Source organism: Crinia signifera, chromosome 19 (genome assembly GCF_055691185.1).
Source record: "Crinia signifera chromosome 19, ASM5569118v1, whole genome shotgun sequence".
Classification (NCBI taxonomy): Eukaryota; Metazoa; Chordata; class Amphibia; order Anura; family Myobatrachidae; genus Crinia; species Crinia signifera.
The window spans coordinates 39,752,827-39,778,703 of NC_139226.1; the positions used below are offsets into that span (position 1 = coordinate 39,752,827).

The 25,877-nt window shown below is 47.6% G+C and overlaps 1 protein-coding gene and 1 long non-coding RNA gene across 2 annotated transcripts in view; both read right to left on the minus strand.

Moving 5' to 3' along the window:
- Nucleotides 1–725: 725 nt before the first annotated feature.
- Nucleotides 726–23,804, minus strand: SCT (secretin). Its single transcript, XM_083161704.1, has 6 exons — nt 23,564–23,804; nt 21,737–21,823; nt 16,751–16,852; nt 13,961–14,071; nt 7,674–7,782; nt 726–1,256 (listed from the first exon to the last, which is right to left on the minus strand). The coding sequence occupies exons 2-6, from the start codon at nt 21,817–21,819 to the stop codon at nt 1,248–1,250; spliced, it is 414 nt and encodes a 137-aa protein (XP_083017830.1). The 5' UTR covers nt 21,820–21,823; nt 23,564–23,804; the 3' UTR covers nt 726–1,247.
- Nucleotides 23,805–24,025: 221 nt separating this feature from the next.
- The window catches only part of LOC146042423 (uncharacterized), a 38,673-nt gene continuing 36,821 nt past the window's right edge, over nt 24,026–25,877 (minus strand). Inside the window, exon 3 of the long non-coding RNA XR_014463870.1 lies at nt 24,026–24,176. This is a non-coding gene — a long non-coding RNA (uncharacterized LOC146042423). The remainder of the gene's footprint in view (nt 24,177–25,877) is intronic.

The following is a 25,877-nucleotide window of genomic DNA, read 5'->3' on the forward strand; positions in this document are numbered from 1 at the left end:
GCATGGACACATAGCAAAACTAATGCAAAGCATCCTGGGATGTGTAGTTCATCAACATCTGGAGGGCCGCAATTGCCCAGCCCTGCACTAGGGTGATATATCACATGTGATCCTAAGCTAGATCGGCCGACTTGGATGCGATCCAACACATCGCTTTTGCAGCCCGACTTGCAGGCCCCGATGTGCACAGGACCGCACTGCACATCGGACCTGCTGTCAATCACATGTAATTTGGAGGTTTTTCCTGCGATCGATCACTGCAATTGCATGAAAAGAGCATTAATCGCATGTGAATCGCCCTAGTGCATGGTCACCGTAAGCAACATAAAAGATCCATGACAAAACAGTGGGCTATGCAATGGTTAAGACGGTGAAAAGACACAATCACCCAATGACAAATTAACCATCAAGAGTATTGTGCTGCTCACTCAGTGACATGCTAATCACCATGAAGGGGACATTCATTGGCTGCCAGCTGTGGCAGTGTGCCCTGTGCTGGCATGATGTCATATAGAGGGGGCGTGGCCACCAGCACCAGGAAGTCGGCAAGTTTGAACAGCTATACAGAAAACAAAGTGCATATGACCATCGGAACACCAATGATGTATACCAAAGAATGGAAATAAACTCAGGAAAGCCGGAATATAGAATCTTATCTTTTTATTTAAAATAGACCAAGCCATGAAGCGTATAACATTGATATGCAGAGTTTCCATCCATTATATATATCTGACCCGACAGGACTGTAGTGGATGCCATCTTGTTTCTTGGGATATAGAGTGTGGTATTTCCATTACTATATTCTAACCCCTACTTGTTTGATGTGTTTCTTGTATTTGAAATCTGACAATATAAATTATTCTGTTTAACAGTAGCTGTGGCAGTAAACAGTTGTTGCAGACCTTGTTGTCTCGGTGGTCACATGACACATGGGAGACGAAGACCTGCATAATGCACAGCAGCTATGTGCTTTATTATTGAGGTCTCAGTGTTCCTATTACCTAGATGATCCCATTCCATCCTGAAGAAGCATCCACAAATAGACTACATTATAATCTATCGCACATCTTCTAGGCGGGTTACATTTATAGCAGGTGAAACCTTTGTTGGTTTCCGCTGTTTTCATTGACGTTGTTGGAAACATTGAGACTGTTCATTGTGTGGATAATGCAGACGCAGGCGGAGTAAGATTCTTGTGTTTTGCTTTTGGTCGATGTTTCCGTACATTAGTCCGCTTTATGATAGGTCTAGTAATCCTGCACGGGGAGAAAAATTTAAAAATGTAATATAATGTTTTATCACAAGCTAGCCTAGATGCACAACTCAGAATGGGGCCGATTCAAACCGTTGAGCAGCGAAATCGGCCCCTCTGTCAATGGTGGTGATCTGCGCACAAGCATAAGCACTAATGCGCATGTGGAAGACTATGCAGCTAGCACTTCCGGCGAAATGTTCACTTACCGGGGTGCTCGCACAGTGGTTGATAGGCAGGGGGCGTTCCTGGGTGGAGACCCGGCGTTTTATGGGTGTGCCCAAACAAAACGGTGAGCGAGCACAATGAGATGCTGGGCGGGACTCAGGGAACGCAGGGGTGGGCACTGACGTCACATGATGTCAGCGCCCACCCTAAATTTGCAGGAGATCGTGCAGTCAAAAAGTAAGTCCTGGGCTACGTAGTGAGGGGATTCGGGTGGCAGGAGGGCGCGCATTCGCTGGGGCGGTGTTAACCTGCTTGCTAGGCTCTGAATATAGGCAGCCTAGTGAGCAGGTCTGAATTAGGCCCAGCCGCCACCTGCACCGAACGTAATAGATGACCTATGAGCCTCATAACAATACAATCCCGGGAATAAAGTCCGGAGACCACATTGGGTATATGGGAGGCTGATCTACTCTTCCAGGTGTCCACGATATTAATGGCCCCATTTCCTTAGTGGTCTATCCCATCAGCTCAGTTCTACCCAACACAGCGATATCAGGCACGTCCCTGAACTGTATATAGATTACATTGCTTTCTGTAGCTGCAGAACCTGACGGCATACGGACAAAGGCAGGGTGTATCAACCCAAAAAATGGGGTCAAACCTCCATAAACTGCAGTTTTCTGAGGTTTGCTGCATTCTTTATACTGAGAAAAGTAATCCGCAAAGGAATATCGAGGCTGACGGCAGCGGCCCTCCGGCACTGAAGTCCTGCACCACTTTCCAGAGCTTGTTTCCAATAAGAAACCCCATCTGTGGGTGGCATTGCCTATAGAAGCACATGGGCTTCCATCGCAGACTTCCCGTGAGAGGTATCGGAAGGGATGACGGTAGGGGACCGGACTTACTTTACTACCCTCTAGGGTGACCAACTCATCCCTTTAATCCGGGACACATATTAATTACACAGGTTCTGTGGCAGTTTAAAACCAGGTGAAATGGAGTCTTGAGGTGTGGCAGTTTAAAACCAGGTGAAAGCCAGCCACAGAACCTGTGTAATTAATATGTGTCCCGGATTAAAGGGATGAGTTGGTCACCCTACTACCCTCCCAGAAGCTGTGGGCAGCTCCCAACTTTTGGGGTAGTCTCCCACAGTTCCAGAAGTGTAGGTGGCTCTCCTGCATTCTGCCCAATTCCTATTGAAGCAGGCTGGATTGTATGTTACTCAATGGCAATCTCATGAGCCGTGGGAAGGGGTGGGGCTAAATGACTGGATGATGTCATTTAGCTCCACCCCCTCACCATGGACCTGCAAATCACGGGTAATCCTTATGTTAGGAGCAGGGCTTAATGACAAGACCATTTGGCACTGTCCTCTCACTGCCCATTCCCGAGTTCTGGAGACAAGACTTGGTAAGTATGGGATCGGGTACTGATTACACCGGCCCAGTTTGTTTGAGGGGCCTTTTTAGGACCCCAGTCAACTGCTGAGAGGACAAAGCACTATATATATTTTTCTTTAAGGGGGTGGGCATGACCATGAGTACTGGGGCCTTGTTCAGCTCTCGGCAGCCCTGGTTACTGCATTGCATGCACAGGAATAGATGCATCTTCTGATGTGCCCACCACATCGCACAGCGTCTATTCAGGGAGACATAGGGTCTTGACTCTGTAAGTTGCTGGCCATAACCCCACAGCGGTGAAAACAGGGTGTGGCCTCATGATCGTGGTGTTGCTGTGAAGCCACGCCCCCCCTTTCCAGGTGGCCACACACCTTTCCGGGAGCACACAATTACTGCCATGCATCTGGTTCCCGCCGATAGGGATTTAAATGTTGGGAGGTACAGGTATGTACCGGTACTACACCGGGTGTGACGTCCTTATATACAAAATACCAAGCTGAAAACCATCACCGCAAATTATTAAAAAATATGAGTTACTATGGTGAATGGAATGTCAGCTTAATCCTCAAGCGGAGGCCTTCCCTATGCACAGTGGCGTAACTATAAATTTTGCTTCCCCCTGGGGCTCCTCTCCAGCTTGTTTCCCCAGCTTTCTCCATAACAGAGAAGCTGAAGCAGGATAGAGGAAGAGAGACCAGCAGACACTGCTGCTTCCCTTGGCTCCGACGCCCTAGCATGCCCATCAGCCTGCCCATCCTGTACACAGTAGCCAATAGCCGGCTCTGTGTACAGTCAATTGAATCAGTGGGGGGATTTGTCGTCTCTTCCATGGCTGCACCCGCGCTGCGGCTAACTTGCCTCCGGTGCTCAGCCAGTGGGCAGCGGCAGGCAGCAGCATGTCAGTGCACCGAGCAGGTGCCGGCGCCCACACAGACCCCACTGCCGCTTGCTCCCCCAAGCGGAAGCTGGGGCTGCTTTACAGTAGTTACGCCACTGCCTGTGCATAGGCAATAGGTGCTGCAGGTATGTATTAATATTGCAAGTGATGTTGTTCAGCAATACGTTTAGTGCAAAGTCTGTATTTTTTCAGTGTTCAGTCACTTGCCCAGCAGTCACCGACACACAGCAGTCCCAGCACCCATCCCTCCCCCTGGCTTCTCTAACATACTAATCCTACTGGACCGGTTTCTAGTACAGGTTGCAGAAAACACGTGTCAGATCTGTTAGTGATTGGCGGGGGCTGTATCTGACTGACCAGATTATAGTCTTATTTCATTATCCGCCTCCCGGACGTACGTGTTACAAAATAATCTTATTATTCGCTGTGCAGAGGGGTATTATTCCATGGCAGGGAATACAGCTGCAAGTAGATGCATACCTCAACCCCTGCAGACAATTCACATTGGTTTATTCAGATCGTCTTTTGCTACAACAATTTGCTTATTGTAATTACTTTATATGATATTGCAATTTGCCTGGAGAACCTGGAGATCTACCACTGGATACTTGGAGATCTGCCACTGATTATGCTGGTACGATCTCAATTTTTTTTTTTTTAAAGGGGCAATCATTTACAAGGAATGGTTTTGTCTTTTAAATGATTGCCCGCATCCCACACAGCCTTTAGAACAGGCCCTATGAATAGTATGTCCTGTATACATTTATATGTACTTATGTAGTATCTGGGCGTCCGATTTAGAAATCGGGTCGGATCGGGCGCATCGCATCGCATGCGACCATCGGATGCGATGCGATGACCCGATTTTTCCATAGGAATCAATGTTAAAATGGACTGAGTCCATTTTAACATGGAATTCAATGGGAAAAAGGGGTCCTTTTCATACCCTACTATCCAAGTGGGCATGGAGTTGGATATAAACCTGTGGCGAGCGTAGCGAGCCACCGAGCCCGAAGCGTGGCGAGCGTAGCGAGCCCCGCGAGGGGACACAGAATACCGTCCCCTCGCGGGGCTCGCTTCGCTCGCCACGCTTCGGGCTCGGTGGCTCGCTACGCTCGCCACAGGTTTATATCCAACTCCATGCCCACTTGGATAGTAGGGTATGAAAAGGACCCCTTTTTCCCATTGAATTCCATGTTAAAATGGACTCAGTCCATTTTAACATTGATTCCTATGGAAAAATCGGGTCATCGCATCGCATCCGATGGTCGCATGCAATGCGATGCGATATCGCATCACATCTGATTGTTTGCCTTAACTTAAGGCATACAATCAAAAAATCGGGCGCCCAGATACTACATAAGTACCCATTTATATAATATATCAGTATTTGGAATTAGTTGGGGAGTGGCCCCCTTGGGTATGCTGGCATCACAATTTCAACACATAAAAATACTTTTTTGGTACCTAAAGTGCTTTTTACTAATGTTAAGGTCCATACACACTGGGTGATTTTCCCGGGGGTGGACGACTTTCCATAGCAGGACGTTATACCAGCGGATGAGCTCCTGGGCTAGCAATGATGCGGGAGCGCACATCACTGCTCATCAATGCCCCATACACACTGGCAGGGCCACCACTAGTAATGTTGGGGCCTAGGACTGACCTTCAGCCCCTCCCCCACACGCCAGCACCCCGCCTCCCCCTACCCCCCCTATGCCCCCCAATTAGTATTACCAACATCTCCCTCCAGCAGCAGTGGCGTGGCAACTTCTCCCTCCTCCAACAGTCGGGACTCAGAGCACTCACTGCACAGTGCAGCCTGCAGAGCGCCGAGCCCCTCTGTATCCTAGGCTCGGCGCTCTGCAGGCTGCACTGTGTATTGTGCGTGCCTTGCCGGGGGGGGGGGGGGGGAGATGCATTGTGCAGGTGCGAGGGGGTGGTGCCGTGCCACTGTGGGCAGCTGCCCGGGCCCCTCCAGAGGCCGGGGCCTGGGACAGTTGTACCCACGGCACCCCCCTGTCGGCGGCCCTGCACCCTGGGTGGCTTTCGAGCTGAAAGCAGCTCAGACGAGTAAACTGAGCGGCTTTCAGCTCAAAGTCGCCCAGTGTGTATAATTACTACTTCTCGCCTACTGCATGTAACACTTAGCACTGAGCTGCTATTTGTTATTTATGTATTACCTTGTAACACAAAAAGCCACTTCTCACGTGTAATGCCATATAAGACAAAGTATAAGCAACCAAATATTGGGCCTGATTCAGATTGGCTCGCTAAGCAGCATATTTTTGCTGCTTAGCGAGCCTGTATACTCCGCCCGCCGGGCGAGTGAATGCCCGCACCCTACGCAAATGCCCGCTGCATGATTTGTATAAGGGGTATAAGGTGTGGTAAACATAGGTGACCACATAAAAGGTGCTGAAATGTTGTCTATCAAGTTTCGGCTTTCAGTATTTTTTTTATGACTGGAGTGCAGCCTCACCCCGCAAGTATCTTAGGACATCGGCGTCCTGCGGGTGCACCTTTGGAGGGCACCCGTCAATATATCTCCTTACATTTTTCCTATGCCAGCCCCTGCCTTTTCGAGGCATATATAATTAGTTGAAAGTATTTACACAAATAGAGACACACCCATGAGCAGACCACCCAAAGAGAACACTGGTCACGCCTCACAAATTATTAGGTGCTGGCCACAACCCCTATTATTGCGCATTATGGCCCTTGATAATTTTCAGCTCCAGGCAGTGGCGTAACTATACCTGCGCAGCCCCCGCGATGGCGGGGGGGCGCAGAGAAATTGGGGGCGCCGCCGGGGGGCTGCGGAGGTATAGTTACCTGTGGTCTTCGTCTCGCCCGGCTCTCTGCCGGGACCTGCCTGACGTCACGGTCCCGGCCGGCTCCTGCTGCAATGAAAACTGACTATTATAAAATGGCTGCCCCCATACTGCAGACAGTTTTCTGTCTGCAGTATGGGGGCAGCCATTTTCTAAGAGTCAGTTTTCATTGCAGCAGCAGGAGCCGGCCGGGACCGTGACGTCAGGCAGGTCCCGGCAGAGAGCCGGGCGAGATGCAGACTGCGGGGACAGGTAAGTGTAAGAAGGGGGGGTCAGGTTAGGTGGGGGGGTGGCGGGCGGCGGGGGGGGGGAGGGTGTTCGACGGGGGGGCGCCGAAAAACCATCCGGCGGGGGGGCGCTAAAAACTTAGTTACGCCCCTGGCTCCAGGCCCATTTAGACCTTAATCTGGCACTGGCTAAACATCATTACATTTCCTGCGGAGCCCCTTGCTGATGGTGAGGAAGCCAATCGGCTCCTAACTGCCATGTTGCAGCAGGCTTGCCTACCCTCCCGGAATGTCCGGGAGCCTCATGGAAATCGGTACCGCCTCCCGCCGCCCCCCCCCCCCCCCCCCGAGAAGGTAGGCAAGTCTCCCGCTTTGTGGTAATAGCCCCCACTCCCCCCATGCTCACTGGTTTAATTACTGGAAATTGCGGGTCCGCAGAGAGGGGGCGTGGCTAAAATGACATAATCGCAGCATTTTTCAAGTGATGTCAGCCTTGCTCCCGCCCCCCTGACGTGTTGCCTCTCCGGACTTCTCCCGTAGAGGTGAATTTTAAAGTAGGCAAGTATGTGTTACAGGCTGTGTTTAAAAAAATTACAGAAGCTAATTTGCTGTTGTTTATCTCTCTCCCCTTTATCAGTGTCCAAGGTCTAGTGCATCTGCTCCAGGTTACATCAGTGGTGAAATACATAATTATCGTACCGTATATACATCATTCATGTTGTTTTGTGCTTCGCTCGCTCACAGTCATACAGGAAGGAAGCACTAGCTGTGTTGCCTAATCTCATGTAAAGGGCTGCTTGTTGCTCACCCATGCTGTGGGTATCCTACTGATACTGTATTTGTGATTTTCCTTTGAATGATCACCCACTGCTTTAGAAATGATGGACTGCTCACCTGTGTACTGTACAGCTGCTGTGACTGATAGGGTGCCCTGTACAGCAGATTGAAGATAGCAAGGCACAGCTGACCGTCTGTGACATCACTCAGACTGTTCTCATCTGATCTGTTAAGAGGAGAAAATATTTATGTTGTTTACTGTATGTCTGATTTGTGTTAAATGTAAAACTGGAACTTTTGCCAACATGCAAACACAATCTGTATGCTTCCAATTTGGTAGCAGTATTCGAGTCATACATATGCAGTGACGGACCGCATTGGCGCAGGGGAAATCCCTGGTACGCCCTACTGACTGAGGGCCCACCAGTTTCTCTACGGGTCAGGTTGCGCACACAAAGAAGATATGTTTACTTTATTTCAGGGTCGATTTAGCTGGTCACCGTCCAAGGATGATCATGGGTAGGGATGGCCATCGACCATCGATGATTCAAAATCATCGATGGTCCATGACCGATGTCGAATACTTTTGCCATCGATGGGGGAGAACCAGATGGTTTCCCTCCATCGATGGAACAGCAAAACGATGTTTTGCTTTTTTTTTTAAAGTGTATAGCTCCGCCACTGACACCCGCGAAGCCCCGCCCCTGTGTTTTGATTGGCCCACATGCCAATCAATCAAACACAATGGATGACCATCGGTATGTAAAAATATCGAGGGTCAGCCATTGCATAGTTTAGCACTATCGATGGCCAGTTGCTGAATTGCCATCGATGGTAACCATCAATGGCAATGGCAACGATGGCCATCCCTAATCATGGGTGCTTGGTTTACTTGTATAGAAACTGCACCTAGATGCGGCCTCCTGCCCTGTAGGTGGACACAACATGCCCCTGTCCGTTACTCTTGTTTTCTGTGGTCTTTAGCATAATAAAGGCGTTTCCTGTCAGTCACTGGATTGGCGTTACAGCTCTGTACTCATTCACTAACCTACAATTACGTTATTCCCACGGTAAGAGCGTAGATAGTTGGATTGCATTTACAATGGCATGTATTTCACCTGTACTAGACCAAATGCAGTTCTAATTGATGAGTACCGCAGTTCCCATGTACTGTGTATTAATAATACCTTATTCCAGTACAAGGGACGCCAATCCCAGGGAAATTTATAAATAAAACAGTTGCCGCCCCACACATTTACTTACATGGGCGGGTGGGGCCCAGAGCGTGGCGGGTGGTTCGGCCGGGAGCAGGGCAGGCAGTGCGGCTGTGAGCGGGACAGGCTGTGTGGCCGGGAGCAGGGCAGGTGGTGCGACCTGTTAGCAGGGTTTCGGCGGTGCAGCCTGCGCAGAGTGGCCTATGACCACGTCACGCTGCGCAGAGCCACTCAGCCGGGGATGGGAGAAGCCCGGCATTAGACTGCGCATGCTCCAGTCCCGGGATCCTGACAATCCCAATCCCAGGATTGGCCGCCCTACCTAGTACTATGGTGTATTTACTACTGTTCTCAGTCTGATAAATTATCATGCATGCACTATTGGTAATTGCTGTATATATTTATAAAGGATACCAGACAATGCACTCAATGCACAACTGCATCACCACTGACCCACCTTTCCATGGGCAAGGGGCTGAACGTCTCAGATATGCTCAGACCCAAATACAGACGCAGAATAAGCGCATGAACAATCTGGCAAACAGTCGCTTCATTACAGGCAGCAAATGTTTACGACCAGCCTTACATCGTACATTTCATATATAGTACAGATTATTGCCGTAGCACTCAATCTACAATGTTTTACTTTCACCAGATAAATGCTTTCAACTAAAAGAAAAAGAACAATATAATAAAAGGCAATAGTTTGTCGTAATTTCAGCCTGCAAGAAATTACTTTGTGATTAGATGATTATATTTCTCAGATTGAGGTCACTGATGTGAAATGTAGGTTTTGTTTACACCGTAAAATTAGAAAGACATAATAATTATCTTGTCTCTAATACAAGCTGTGCTGTAAAGTTACACCTGCCTGACCTAGTTACCGTCATATAATGACAAGTACATCAACAAACCGCTTGATAGTTTAAAGAGAAAGTTGAGCACTTAAAAAAGTAAAATTATGAACAAAAATCATAAACACTTTTCTAATGTTTAAACTGGGGGGGGGGTTAGTGGGTATAGGAGTAGTGGGTATATTCAATTGCTGTCGAAACTGGTGCCTTGCCGAAAAGACAGCAGTTTTCGACATGACTAGATCAGGAGGGGTTCCGATCTATTCAATGCTAGCTGGGTTTTTTTTCGGCAGGTCAAAATGTTCTGACCTGCCAAAAACCAGGTGGATTGCCGAAATAGCCGCTAATCGACCTGCTTTTGACAGAAACATTAAACATGCCATGTTTCCGGCAGTCTGAATTCGACATGAAACGATGGATTGAAGCAGGGAGGACGGCGATGGGTGTGCAGCATCAGTTTACACAGCGCCGTCCTCCTGTCCATACCCGTATCCTCCTGCCGCCTCCCATACCCACCCACTGCACTCAACTGTCCCACCACCGGGCCAGGTGAGGGCAGCTCACCCGGGCCCATCCCGGCTCCTGCTGCCTCCCGGGCAATTGTGCCACCTCCTGCAGCTGCACTTACCCGGTCCCCGCGCCGGCCGGGTGAGCATCAATCAACAGCCAAATGCGGCATCATCTTACTGGGAAGCTCCACAAGGTCCTTGCTACTCCTCCAGCGGCATCATTTACAAACATCGGCACTACCGCAGATTAGTGAGGACAACGGACCCAAGCCCGGAATTAATCCCAATTATTCAAGTGGTGAGACTTTATGCCTAAAATTTCAATGCCTTTTAAATGGTTTAATTAAAGGAGGATTTACCATATCCAGTGAACCTATAAAAACTGCCGGTGAGGGTTATTAATTTCATATTATTAATTTGTAATGTATGCTTTTATTGTTTTTATTGTACCATTATTGTCTATACAATAAATATAATATTTTTCAGGCAATCCCTTTATGATTGTTATCAATTTACTTAACAGCGCTGCCTATTCTGTTTTGTATAGTTTTCTTTAGTGGTCCACTATAACCACCATTTGGTAGCTGCTAATACACTTAATTGGAGACACCTCATACCAGCGCCCGGTCTATTTTACCTTGGTAAATTACCCCTTTGCACGGTGTCATACATACCTACGTACCTTGTGTAGGGTGCCGTGTTCTGCCGCTGCCCATTTTACTGACCTGTCAGGCAGTTTCATCCGCAGCTGCCCATCCACCTCCGTGCCAATTTGCTACAAACCATAAGAGGTGGATTTTCCACAAGGCAAACTAGGCGATTGCCTAGGGCCGAGCAGGTCCAAGGGGCCCCAAAAAGATATCCTGGTCATCCAATACATTCCCAAAGGTAGCATTCAGCTAGGAATAGGTGGCGTCATGACATGACATGGACCTGCCCGCACTCCCATAGTCCCTTTGATGTTTTTTGATAGGATAAAAAATGCTTGCACGCACAAAATGGTATCATCCACTGTATGTGGGCGGTCAGTTTACTTTACATGTGACATAGGTATTAGGCCTACTTCCAAAAGACCTAGAGCTTGATTCGGATTTGTACGCAATGCTGAGCATTTATCAATAGACTATGCGCGCGCCAAGGTTCTCTATTGATGCCGGCTGCAATCAGCAGCAAAAATATAGTGCTAGAGATTGTTTGAGCACGGAGGCCCCAAATCGGTGTCTTTCCTAGGGCCCCATTAGGTCTAAATCCGCCTTTCCAAAACGCCACTGTCGAGTTGACCCCAACCTTAAGCTTGGGATGTCTCTAGGGCCGGTTCTGTTAATTCCCTTTAGATTGGAAGCTTGTGAGCAGGGCCCTCTTATCTCTTTGTCTGTCTGATATTCTCAGTCTTGTTTTGATTAACGATTTGTTCACAACTGTCAATGCAACGCAGTATGCTGGCACTAATGACATAAACATTACTACTAATACATGATGCTGAACACAGCTGAGATCGCCAGTAAAGTGATTCGATGTTTAAGCAACGCAACAGTTAAGAGCAATGGATGCAACGTACAGTATAACTGGGTAAGTGATGATATAGTATCATGCCAACAGGCTATTAAGACGCCTTCACTTATTCCAATTAGCCCTGTCTTTGATGTAATTAAGTGCACAGTTTCTCCCAAAATAGTACATAATGCCCTCATTTCTGTCTCTCCATTGCTGCTGTCAGGTCTAATCTAGCGGATGGAATCAATCAGGCATGAAAGGTCGGATAACGCTAGACGTGTATGGTTTCGGGTTACATTATTGGGCGAGATTCGTAGGTGGACACTAATGAGCAATGTTGCTGATGATCCAGCTGATTGGCTGTCTATTGAGATGGCCACTGGCTGCAGCAGTGATCTGCCATTGTGCGCACAAAGGTACATCACTGAGCTGACATCGGTCACACCATTATGAGTAACCCTATGGTATTTGTCTGCCGGTGTCAGTGGAACTATGTCTTACGATGCAGGCACCAACTAAGAAATGCCAACATGCCCACCAATTTGTGCCACCTCCCAATGCCCAGTAACCTTTATCAGTCATTCTAGCTTGCAACCGATGGTGGTAATCATCCGGACACATGCACAGAGCACCGTTCTCACAAAGTTTTTACATGAGTTTGGATGGGTGTGGTATAGGGTTCCGACAGTCGGGATCCCGACAGTCATTACCCCGACGTTGGGATCCCGACTGGCCGGACTCAGACAGCATGGCGAGTGCAACAAAACCCATTGCGGGCTGCACTCGCCACGCTGCAGGTATGGTGGCGAGCGTAGCGAGCCACCTATTCTATTCTCCCTCTATGGGGGTCGTGGACCCCCATGAGGGAGATTAGGCGGTGGCCATCGGGAACCCGTCTGTCGGTGTTTTAACAGTCTGGATCCAGACGTCGGGTAAATGACTGTCGGGATCCCGTCCTGCACCCAGTTTGGATGCGCTCCTCTCACTGTATCATTTAGGCAAAGCCGACCACAGGCACAGGCAATAGAGGCAAATGCTAAAGGCATCTGAAAGCTATGGGGCATCTGGGCAAGATGGACAGTTGAGTTCTAATTGGTTATTTTGTGCTGTAGCTTTATTGCAGCCTCTGTAATATTATTATACTGGCAGTGGCTTGTGCAATCATTTTTTAGGCTGTGGGAGGTGTGGGTTTGGATTAGGCTGAAGGATGTGGAGACTAGTGTTAGTCAGCGGGAGGGGTTGGTTTGGGATAGGCTGATGGAGGGGTTGGTTTAGGATAGCTTGTGGGAGGAGTTGTCTTGGGATAGTCTGTGGGAGGAGTTGGTTTGGGATAGCCTGTGGGAGGGGTTGGTTTAGGATAGGCTGATGGAGGGGTTGGTTTAGGATAGGTTGTGGGAGGAGTTGGTTTGGGATAGCCTGTGGGAGGAGTTGGTTTGGGATAGCCTGTGGGAGGGGTTAGTTTGGGATAGGCTGATGGAGGGGTTGGTTTAGGATAGCTTGTGGGAGGAGTTGGTTTGGGATAGCATGTGGGAGGAGTTGGTTTGGGATAGCCTGTGGGAGGAGTTGGTTTGGGATAGCCTGTGTAAGGGGTTGGTTTGGGATAGCCTGTGGGAGGAGTTGGTTTGGGATAGCCTGTGGGTGGGGTTAGTTTGGGATAGCCTGTGGGAGGGGTTGGTTTGGGGCAGGAGGGGTGAGATAGTGTTAAGATGACAGCGGTAAAACATAGGGATTTTAAACGTCGGGCTACCGCTGCCAGCATTCTGATCATATCCACCTCCAGGACATCGATAACAACCCCGCAAAACCCCAAACAATTTTTATAGAGTGGATAATCTGAAGATCACAGCGGCTCGGTGTGCGTGTGGCCCTCCACATCAACCACGTTTCTCCCCATTATTCCCAGCTCTGCTTCCTATACTTTGTTCTATAACTACCCCTTTGTCTGAAATGTATGCTTCTCTTAGCGTTAGCGTTGATGTTATGTGTTAATACTAAGTCGGAATACAACAGGAGGCTACTCTCAAACGAACAAAGCTTTCACATCAATTCCAATGCCTAAGGCTACGAGAAAAATGGGCCCTTATTCTGGTCCACACTCAACGCAACAAAATTCGCAGCATTGCTAGGTGTAAAGGGGACAGCAAAGTAGCAGTATAAATGCGCATGCATAGACACAAAACATTGTTCCCCTGTGCAAACGTACGGGAGAGCGATGAAACCAGAATAAGGCCCATGGATTATTCATGTTTCCAATGTGATAATTCTGACATCAGATTGCCATACATGTCCACCACGTGTCCTCACTAGAATGGTGCATGGTGAGCTGTAGTTACCTTGGTTCTGATGCACTGCTGTAGGCCGGAGAGGACACGTCCTTCCTTGGAGATTCGGCTTGGGGGTCAGAATATGTAGAGGCTCTTTGGAAACTGTTCTCTTCCAAATCCCTAGCGGGAAAATAATCACTTGGTTTAGTCCCTGGGATCAGTCCAGTGTGCATTGGGCTGCGTACAAAATTGTGAAAACTCTGGGTGAGATCAGGCTGAGGTATGTGGTGCAATGGTTATTCCCACCCTTCCCGGCAATTGGATTAATCCCACTGTAAACACTAAGAAACATTCTGAATGGCTCGGAATAGGCTTACCATACATTTAAATTGGGGAGTTTATGGATTAAACAGGTTCTGATTAAATCCAGGGAAAATGCAGGCATGAGGGTAGACAGCCACAGAACCTGTGTAATTCATAAGTGTCCCGGTTTATAGGGCTATATGATAGGCATAAATTTAAACAGTAGCCCAACTATACCCTTCAAAGCTCCACAGCAACATTTTAAAGGTTTCATGGTACTTATGTAGTATCTGGGCGCCCGATTTTGTGATCGTATGCCTTACCTTAAGGCATACAATCAGATGCGATTTGATGCGATTTTCGGCAAAACCGCATCGAAACGCATGCGATATCACATGCTATTCGATGCGATTTTGCATAGGATTGAATGTTAACAAGGTCCTGTTCATTTCCCCACTATCCAAGTGGGCATAGAGTTGATTTTATATAGCGTAGCGAGCGCAGCGAGCCACCGAGCCCGAAGCGTGGCGAGCGGAAGCGGAAAACATTTTAAGTAATCCGCGGCTTGCCACGCTATATAAAATCAACTCTATGCCCACTTGGTTAGTGGAGAAATGAACAGGACCATGATAACATTGAATCATATGGAAAATCGCATCGCATGCGATATATCATGTGATATCGCATGCGATATATCATGCGATATCGCATGCGATGCGATTCTATGCGATTTTCCGACCCGATCTTAAAATTGGGCGCCCAGATACTACACAAGTACCGGTTTCATTTACCCAGGGAAGACCCGGACCCGGTCAGACCCGAGTCTGGTGCTTTCACATTAAACCACGGTCGCCCACGATACAGAGGACGATCCGGGTTTTACCGTTCTTATAAGACAGGTCAAATTGCGACCCCGGTTATAAGCTTTGGAAGCAGATGCACTAAGATTTAAAGTTGATAAAATGGAGAGTGATAAACAGCCAGCCAATCAGCTCCTTACTGTTATGCCACAGACTGTGTTTGCAAAATGTCAGGTATGAGCTGATTGGTTGGTTGTTTATCACTCTCCATTTTATCACTTTTGAAGCTTAGTGCATCTGGCCCTTGGTGCTTTAACACCGTACCTCATCCCATGTCGACACATCACCAACCCAGCAATTTCCTGGGTCCTAGATGCGGTGTGAAAATGGTAATGGGTGTCTCAGATTGGTAACATAATGTCATCCAGCCACAAATGAGAATAGAAGTAGGGAGGCCAATCCCAGGATCAGGATTCCTGGGATCCCAGGATTTAGGCCCAAAAGTGCCAGGATTTTAATCCTGGGATTGGAGTTTACAATCCCGTGATTTTGACGGCAATTTGCATATGTAATATTTGCTTATTTATGCCGGGCAGCACTGAGCTGATACTGTAGCTGTGCGGCGTGATGTTAGAGGTCACACCGCGCAGCCAAGCTCCTCCCACCCCTTCATTTGTGCCCGCCCATCCGCTTAAGGACTGATGCAGTGCAGTTCCCCGAGTGGTGTGGCGCCTGGAGGACAATCCCGGGATTGAGAGTTTTATTCATCCTAAATCCAGGGATTGAAAAAATGTCTGAGGAATGGATTTATGGTATACTGTAGCTCAGAGGTCCTCGACCTCAGCCCTCAGGTTTCCCAACAGCTCATGCTTTGGGGATTTCTGTCTTTGGCAGCAGGGTTTATAATTACTGACCTAGCAACACAGAGTGAGCTGGATATACATTGGCAGATATATGGATCGATCAAATGATTGGCTTGTATTGCGTTTTATGATCGGCCAGTATGTTTACACTCATAGGCCCTTATTCAGATCTGATCGCAGTACAAATTTGTTCTCAAAATGGGCAAAAACCATGTGCACTGCAGGTGGGGCAGATGTAACATGTGCAGAGAGAGTTACATTTGGCTGGGGTGTGTTGAAACTGAAATCTAAATTACAGTGTAAAAATAATGCAGTCAGTATTTGGGATTCCGACGTTGGGCTAATGACTGTCGGAATCCCGACTGTCGGGATGTTATACCACACCACAGTATTTACCCTGCACAGAAACAAAATAACTCACACAAATCTAACTCTTTCTCTGCATATGTTACATCTGCCCCACCTGCACTGCACATGGTTTTGCCCATTTTGAGAACAAATTTGTACTGCGATCAGATCTGATTAAGGGGCATCCTGTAGATCAGTTGATTACTTCCCACTCTGGATGATAGTGTAAATGGGGGGGATGGGGGGGCTGGGATCTAAGTGGTAGGTGTTAGGGTGTGGCACTAGTTTCCACAGCTTGATACATCTGCCCTTTGCAATTAATTAATAATAATAATATTATTAATAATATTAATAATATTAATATTAATAATTAATTAATAATAATAATATATATTATTTGTATAGAAGTGAGTGTCTCATGTAAAAGATTAGAAGTATAAACAGCTGGAAAGATGTTTCTGCAATGAGTATCCGGCGCCTATACAGGATCCTCCTGGGTGGAGCCATCCGTTTTGCCCTGGGATGCGGCTCTCGCTGGCTCTTACCTTTTACCCGCTATAGCAGAGTTGATGATTTTGCGGATAGCTGCCGACCCTCTGGCCCGGCTGAACTCACTGCTAAACATGCCGTCCACGTGTCTTTTGTTCCTGTTATAAACACAGTGCAGCCTCTTGTTAGCACGGTAAGGGGGTCATTTAAATGGTTCATTAACTGCTGGCTGACTGACAAACAGCATGAAATGAAGGGCCTAATTCAGGTTGGCTCACCAAGCATTGGTCATTCGCTGCCTAGTGAGCCCACAAACGCTGGCCGAATCCCCTCGGCACCATACGAGGGGGTGTGTACATGAACACATCCCCTCGCATGTGGCTGAAGGGGAGATAGAATAGAATAGAATAGAATCAACTTTATTGGCCATGTGTGCTTGCGCACACTAGGAATTTTTTGTGGATATACAGTGCAGCATCAGCAGGGATGAAAGGGGGGGTGGGGGCATTACATACATTACATTGAGACATTACATGTGGGGGACGCAGCCCGCCAATCAGCACAGCGCCTAGGCAGCCATCCGAGGCGCCACTTGGTCGCTGAAGTAGCTGTGGAAGGTAGCAGTAACAGTATGAGCACAAACATTGCAATTAAAACAGAGACAGTACAGTTATCACATAGGGGACACGGGGTTACATATGGCTGAGTGCACAGATCCTAGGCAGCCATTTGCGGCGCCAACTTGTATCTTCCTGGGGTGGTGGTGGTGATGGTGGCGGGGGGATGGGGCAGAAAGAGTCAGTGAGGCCGGGGGAGAGTCAGTCAGGAAGGGGGGGGGGAGGGCTCGGGGGTCCTGCAGAGCCACCCGGGGCCGGTGCGGCCCGTCTGGGGGGATCCTGCCAGACTGATATGATGTGGAGACCTGCCCTGCCCCCAACTGCCCCGTTCAGCCACATTCCCCAATGCAGTGGGATTCCTCTGATCCTGAAGTTGCCCCTGGGGGGGGGGGGAGGGGGGTTCCCCGGACAATGTTCAGATGGTGCTGCCGGTGGTGTGTTGCTGCCAGGGGGGGAGAAGATGGTACTGAGGGAGGGGGGGGGGGCACGCTGCCCGATGGTGCTGCTGGGGGGGGGGGGGGGCCCGCAGTGCTGCAGTTTGCAAAGCATTATGGGGTTTGTAGTGTGCAATGCCGATAAACGGTCTCCTTGGTAACCAACTACAATGTCTGTTCCTCCGGGCTCCCTCCTCAGGCAGAAGTGTCGATGGTGCTGCACATCAAATGATTTATCTTCCCTTCGGTAATAAAAGTCAGTCTAAACCGACTTATACTTCCATCGGATTCTGCCCGTCCCAAGAACGGCCAGCGTTTTCATGGGGACACCCATAAAACACTAGTCCGTGTAATTGATTGCCGCTTTAAAACAAATAATTGGAAACTCTCCCAAAATCTGTCACCTTGTCACTCTCACGCACTATTACATTTGACCCCTGCTATCTGACTAACCATGCGTCTCACTGCTTTATATTTTGTCTGTTTTGATCACTGACTGGCACTTGGGAGCACTGTGGTACCTTACAAATTGTCTTCTGAGCTCTGTGATTGGGCAGCCTGCGCCGGGAGCTGCCTGTAACAGGGGGGGAGCAGTGCCACGGATCGGACCCACAACAGAGATCCGATCCGTTACTCGTTGCCCTGCCACATAACATAACTTCAGCCCGCACAGTGAACGCCCGGTAAAGCTGCTGAAGTGCCGCCCCTAGGCATTGGCTGCCGCCCAAGGCTATTGCCTACTATGCCTATGCCTAGGGCCGGCTGTGATTATAAGAACACAAAAATCTACATTGCTGCTAGCATGGTAATTGGTTTATTTAGCTTAGCTGAAGTCAATGGTGTCAGTTCAGTTATTTGCAATGTAGGGATGATGCCGCCAATGTGCTATTTTGATGCCAATAATGCAATGTCAACAGAATCCTATATCGCCCCTGAGGTTTTCCCCTACGTTGGGCATTTTCTTTTGCAACCCCAAAGGAATGCATTTTTTAAAATACACAAATTGTGCCTACCATATTATTATTATTATTATAATTTTATTTATAAGGCGCCACAAGTGTTTCGCAGCGCCGTACAAAGGAACAATACAGGGAGACAAAACTTGGCATAACATTGAATAAATAACAAAAATAGAGAACAAATAAAGAGCGCCACAGTTCAATACACATTACAGCTTGGATATAAGTAGTGAGAACTCAATTAACATACAAGAGGCTTGTGGTCAATGATGGAGATGAGTATGTGGACGAAGATGGTCACTGAGTGTTGGAGTATAGGAGAGCTGTGAAGAGAAGTGGGCTTTGACAACAGGAGGGAAGAGGGCCCTGCTCGGAGGAGCTTACAATCTAGTAGGAAGGGGAGACATATAGATTACAAGAGGTGCAAGCAAGTGGGTGGTAGCTAGATAGCCGGATGTAAACAGGCAAGGGGTCGGAGAACCAGCTAGTTTATGCAGTGGAAGGGTAAGCTTTGATGAATAGGTGAGTTTTGAGTGCCCGTTTGAAGCTTTGCAAGGTCGGGGAGAGTCTAATAGAGCAAGGGAGTGTGTTCCACTGAAGGGGTGCATCACGGGCAAAGTCCTGTACTCTAGCATGGGAAGCAGTGATCAGGGTGGAGGAGAGACGACAGTCGTCAGCCGACCGTAGAGGGCGGGAGGGTGTATGAATGGAGATGAGGTTAGAGATATATGGAGCAATGGAATAAGAGATGGCCCTTTATTTGAGTGTGAGGTGTTTGAAGAGGATTCTGTAGGGGAATGGGAGCCAGTGCAGATTTTGTTGAAGGGGAGTGGCAGAATTAGAGCAGCGGGAGAGGAAGATAAGCCTGGCTGCAGCGTTGAGGACAGATTGGAGAGGAGCCAGTTGGGATTGAGCGAGGCCGGTGAGGAGAGCATTACAGTAGTCAAGCCGTGAGATGACCAGTGAGTGGATGATCAGCTTAGTTGCACTCTGTGAGAGAAAGGGCCTGATGCGAGCAATGTTGCGTAACTGGAACCGGCAAGAATGGGCCAGGGCTTGGATGTGGGGTGCAAAGGAGAGGGAGGATTCAAGAGTGACACCCAGGCAGCGGAGTTGGGGAACGGGGGAGATGATGGTGTTGTTAACAGTGATAGAGATATTAGTAGGGGGCATAGTTCTGGGTGGGGGAAAGATAATAAGTTCGGTTTTGTCCATATTCAGCTTCAGAAATCGCTCAGACATCCAGGTAGAGATGGCAGCGAGGCAGTTGGAAACTTGAGAGAAAACAGTGGGGGATAGATCAGGAGAGGAGAGGTAGATTTGGGTGTCATCCGCATAGAGGTGTTATTGGAAGCCAAAGGAGTTAATGAGTGCACCCAGAGAGGAGGTGTACAGGGAGAACAGAAGGGGGCCAAGAACAGAACCTTGAGGGACCCCGACAGGAAGGAGGGAAGGTGGTGAGGTGGAGCCAGAGGCAGAGACTGAGAAGGAACGGTTGAAGAGGTAAGAGGAAAACCAGTTGAAGACTGTGCCAATAAGGCCAATGTTTTGGAGTGTGTGGAGGAGGAGAGGGTGATACACAGTGTCAAAGGCAGCAGATAGGTCCAAAAGGATAAGCAGGGAGAAGTGACCCTTGGATTAGGCTGACAGCAGGTCATTGGTGACTTTCACTAGGGCAGTCTCAGTGGAGTGAAGTGGGCAAAAGCCATATGTATGTTTGTTTCAGCAGTGCAGATTGCCAATGCATTGCGTTGGAATGAGTGATTTTGCATCATGACTAAAGGTGTGTACACACTTGTACAATTTATAAAATTTAGACTATCTGCATACAATATATACAATTTAGACTATATGCATACAATTTAGACTATATAGTGCAGATTTGCACTATATAGTCTATGCAGCCAAGACTTTCTGGCTGCGATACGGGAGCGCGCATCGTGATCGCATCTTGATCGCAAGGGTTAAAACCCCTAAAATCTGCATGAGATCCAGTTGAGATTTTGACTATATAGTCAAAATCTCATGTACATTGTACAAGTGTGTACACACCATAACTGAATTCAACCCAATGACTTTGGAAGATTTGATGGACTTTTTTACAACATGTGCTGAGTAACTTAAAAAAATATTTCTTATATTAAAAAAGTTTGGTATAGTTTGCTAAGCAGGGTAAAGTTAAATAATATCAATAATAATAATAATAATAATAATATTAATAATAATTTATGGGTTTTACTTCCCCTTGAAGCATTGCAGCGTTTCCACTATTAGAACATAATAAACCCAAGGGGGTATTTAAGCGTCAGGCATCATTATTGGAATATTTATTATTGCAACATTATTGTGTCGTCATCCCCCAATCACATCAGTGATGCTTTCCTCCAACTGCAAATTAATAAAATGACAAAGAAAATAAAAAATATTAAAAAAAAATCACCTGGCCTCATCTGACCAGACCAGCAGCCTACCAGGGGAGCCCGCTGTATTGTCTGCCCCCAGCACTTGTTACCCAATAGGCATAAGCCTAGCGGGCAGCCCACTAACCAACACACACACACACACACACACACACAAACAAATTGTTCTTATGTTAGAAATTGTATTTTTTTTTTTTTTTTTTAATTGAGTAATTTTTATTATTTTTTCCTCAAATCAAACATGACTACAACTTAAACTAGCGGAAAAAAAAAAATTGAAATTAAATATAAAATAAAAAATAAAAATTACAAACATTTATATGACTATCACAAGATAATCAATTATATCTTACATTAACAATATATTATTTATGTGAATAATATAAATTTTCTCTTGTAATTACTTTAACCTAAAAGAATCATATTCATATATTAACTTTTAGAACACCGCAAACATCAATTATCCTGAGAAACCATAAAAGACCACAGTTAGCTATATTGAATATATAGATATAAAGAATAATCTGTATAACCCCCCAAAAAATAGTTGAAAAAAATAAAATAAAACAACAGTTTCTGGCATAAGCAAATGTATTTTTCTTGCAGTCTTACCTGCCAGGGAGTGAGGATGAACATGACAACTGTAGGAACACTACAAGTACCACCAGCGCTCTGTACCCCATTGTTAAAGGCATGATTCTATATGGAAAGAACAAAGAAAGTCAGAAAATGATACACAGTGTTGGTGCCATTAATGTAGTGAGTAAAGTAATATATTGTTTTATGTATAATGATTCCTTTTCTGCCACAGGTAAAAATACTGTGTGAGACATATGTCTCACACAGTAATTTTACCTCATTATTAAAAACCAGGAAATAAAGTATACCCAAACATAACTTCAACAAAGTCCCACACCTCAGGGACTCAGAGGCCATTACATGTTACCCTTGGCTTTTGGATTTGTAATAAAGGGCCAAATAGAATGTGAGAATAAGAAAGTCAGAGATTTTAGGATAGTTTTCCCATTTTTTTTTTTTAAAGCGGCAATCAATGGCATGGCAAAATCAATGTGATTTTCCCATGTAATTGATTTCTGCTTTAAAAAATGGGGAAACTGTCCCAAAATCTCACACCTTATTACATTTGGTCCAAAATATTAAAATAACGTTCTAAAGAAACTTTTTTACTTTGAAATGTGCAATGGTGACTTACATCCCTTCACCGTGCCTTCCAACTTTCATACATTCCATAACGAGCCCCGCCCCCATTCTCTCCGCTCTGTGAGCGGCTGCCATGCCCCCAGCCCCTCTCTCTCTGCACGTGTGAGTCTATTCACTGCTTCTCTGCGAATGACAGGGGAACTTCCACCCCCCCCACCCCCCCCACGGGGCACTACTGCCCGCTGGTGGGACAGTCACAAAAAAAAACTAAAGTGAAATTAACTGTTTTTAAAATAGAATGTCCCCGTAGAGTGCTTATATGTGTTCCTTGAGTCCTCGGATGTGCACTTATTGTTCTGTATCCCAGCAGGGAGAATCCAATAGTCAAAATGCAGATACCCATGCCTACCGTAGCCATCCCCTCCCACAGACCAAACCTAATGCACCTTGCCCTGCAGCTGATTCCTAACCCTCCCCTAGTGCCTAACGCCATACCTGCATACTTTCTTATACCCCTTTCACACCACACAAATAACCTGGGTCTGACCTGGGTTGTTACCATGTCCGACCTGGGTCACTGTGCGGTGTGAAAGGGCCATTTGAAAAAAACGAGTCTAGCATCCCGGCATTCCGACCTGAGTTAAAAGAAGGGGTTTACCCGGGTTGCTGGGCAGTGTAAATGGGTAACCCAGGGCTCGTTCACACGGGAGGAGGCAGCATCAGCGCCAAGTGCTGCTTCCTCCCCCGCCGCCCGATGACTCATTGCCACTCCACCCTGCTCCCTTTCTGATGGACTCATGTCCAAGTGCCGGTTGCAACCCTGCATTTGCGATGTAAAGGGGTATAAACCTAATCCTAACCCCGCCAGCACTTACCGGTGGGATCCATCAGGATTCTATAGGGATCCCACTGTCAATATTCTGACGTTTGGGATCCTGAGCCCATCCCCTGTTAAGGTGTGAGATGAAGCATAATGAAGCTGTACTTACTGTCAGGGGACTAGACTTCTATGGCTCCTCTGCCTGTCTGTAGGAGGGATGGTAGACACAGGCATGCAACACCTGACGATGCACTATTTATACTGACCCCTGTCATGCTTTGTGCATCATACGGGACAGCGTCCTGCTTGGCGGTACCCGGCAGTCCCCTCCTCTGTTATTAGTCATAGATGCTTTGATTGTGTTATAATTATGGCTTATTAGGAAAGAACGCAGATTGCTAATGAGTCCATATGGTTCTCTTATCTTGGCTAGCCCCGCTCTCTGCAAACAGAATTACCTGTATTTGCTCAGTCAATGAAGACACTCTCCATTAATGACCTGTAATGTGGGATGCGGGACGTTGTAGACTCAGGTGCTAGCACTGACAGAGGGAATGTCACCTGTGATCAAAGAGAAAATCTATTACCGTGGTTTTGCCCTATGCAGTTTGTGGCTAAAGTATAATTTTGATAATACCCCCCTTCACTTGCAGGGCCACCATCAGTGGGGTAATGTCAGTACTGGCATCCAGAGCCCAGACAGACAGGTGGCACAGCAGCAGATCATGGACCAGCAGCCTGCCAAGGACATAGAGACAGCACTACAGTATTTAGAATTTACTGCTGTCCACTAGCCAATGGGAGCTTGTGGATCTGATTGGCTGCCGACTCGTGAGTTGTTATTAAAAAAAATGGTTTAGGCACCAATTGATGCCCCATGTCCCCAGTAGCTCCGCCCACCTTATTTATGAAGGTTTTTCCGCAGTCCCACAATTTTTGATGGCAGACCTGCTCACTTGGAAGTACAGCTTGTACAAAAAGGTGCAGCTCTTGGCACTGGAAGCAGAAGTAGGCATATCAAGGTCCTGGTAGACATCACCATCAGTGCCAGCCAGCCTGGAGTTCTCCAATCTGCAATAAACAGCAAACAGGTTAATCCAGGGGTGGGAGGCACCCCTATTTACATCTCCAGTGATTGTTAGTATCATCATCATAGATTTGTAGGTTGCTTCTCAGTGCTGGACACTAGGAAAAACAGGACATGCATAAAACAGGAACACAAAGGGAAGATAAAATGAATGTAGGCATGAGAACAAAGTGTCACACGTAGCCGCGACGGAGCGCGGCGGGTACAGTACTCACCCGTCCGCGCCCGCCGCCGGCTAGCGTGTGCAGGCTCCGTTCTGCGGTGTGCGGGTAGCGGCAGCTCTGGGTAGGGATGGCAGCAGTAGTGGTGCCGGGAGGCCGGCGTCGCCATCTTGGTTGAGGGCAGGAGACAGATTGGCCCAGAGTGGAGGTTCCCTCCTCATCCTGTGCTGACAGCCAATGGCAGCCATCCCCTGGGGATATAGGGGATCTGCCTAGGCTGTTCAGTGTCAGTGCAATGAGTCTTTGGAGTCATTCACAACTCCTAGCTGATTCCCGGATCCTGGCTCTTTCTCTCCTGACTCTGGTGCCTTGCTCCCTGCATCTTGCTACAAGGAAGTTTTCTCCTGACACCAATGCTGCAAGTCCTACCTAGTGCTTGTTCCTGCTTGTGTCCCAGAATTACCCTGCACAGCTTTCCGCTGTCCTCCTTCATACAACTCATTCATTCCATCATCTTTCAGTCATCCGGATCCATTTCTTCTGTCATCAAATCAACCTCCTTCCGGATCCTCATCTATGTACTCTGGCTCACCAAGTATACGTTTCCAGATTTCCCTGCCCGTTATTAGTATTGTGCTGGACTCTATTTAATTTATTCCAACTGTCACTTAAAGAAGTATTTGAGTGAAGTTTATCATTTATGAAATCAGTTATTAAACCTGCACGTTTCAATCCTACTCCTCCTGGTCCGTCTCCGGTTCCTGTGCACCGCACGACTCCATCCAGCCCTTTAGCCGTGACAGTTTGCACTGACCCGATGGAATCGGGTGAAGCACAGGCCTCCATGACGGATGTTCTTCAAGGCATCATGGCTCGATTGGAACAAGTAGAGACTACCCAGCGTCAAGTGGCTCAATTTCTCCAGACCTTGTCATCACCTCAGGTGGCTCCCTCAGTTTCAGCAGCACCAACCTCCGGAGCTTCGGCCTCTGCTGCTCCCCCTGGGCCAGCTGCTCCTCACCATCTACACCTGTCAACCCCCAGTAAATATGACGGGTCCCCGAGGGGGTGTCGAGGATTCCTGAATCAATGTGACGTCCATTTTACCCTCCAGCCTTCCAATTTCCCCTCTCCCAAGACTCGGGTGGCTTACATCGTGTCCCTACTGGCGGGTCCAGCCCTGGAGTGGGTGTCCCCCCTTTGGGAGCGTGCGGATCCCATCCTCAATAACTATGAAGAGTTTGTGGCCTCCTTCCGTCGCATCTTCGACGAGCCTGGCAGAGTGTCCTCCGCAGCCACAGAGATCCTAAGGATTCGTCAGGGCAGTCGCCCAGTGGGACAATATGTCGTACAATTTCAAACCCTGGCTTCCGAACTCAGATGGAACGAAGAGGCTCTCGTTTCTGCCTTCTGGAACGGCCTAGCCGGGCGCATCAAGGACGAGTTAGCAACTCGCGATTCTCCTTCCACCCTGGCTGAACTCATTTCATTATGTAACAAAGTCGATCTGCGACTCCAAGAACG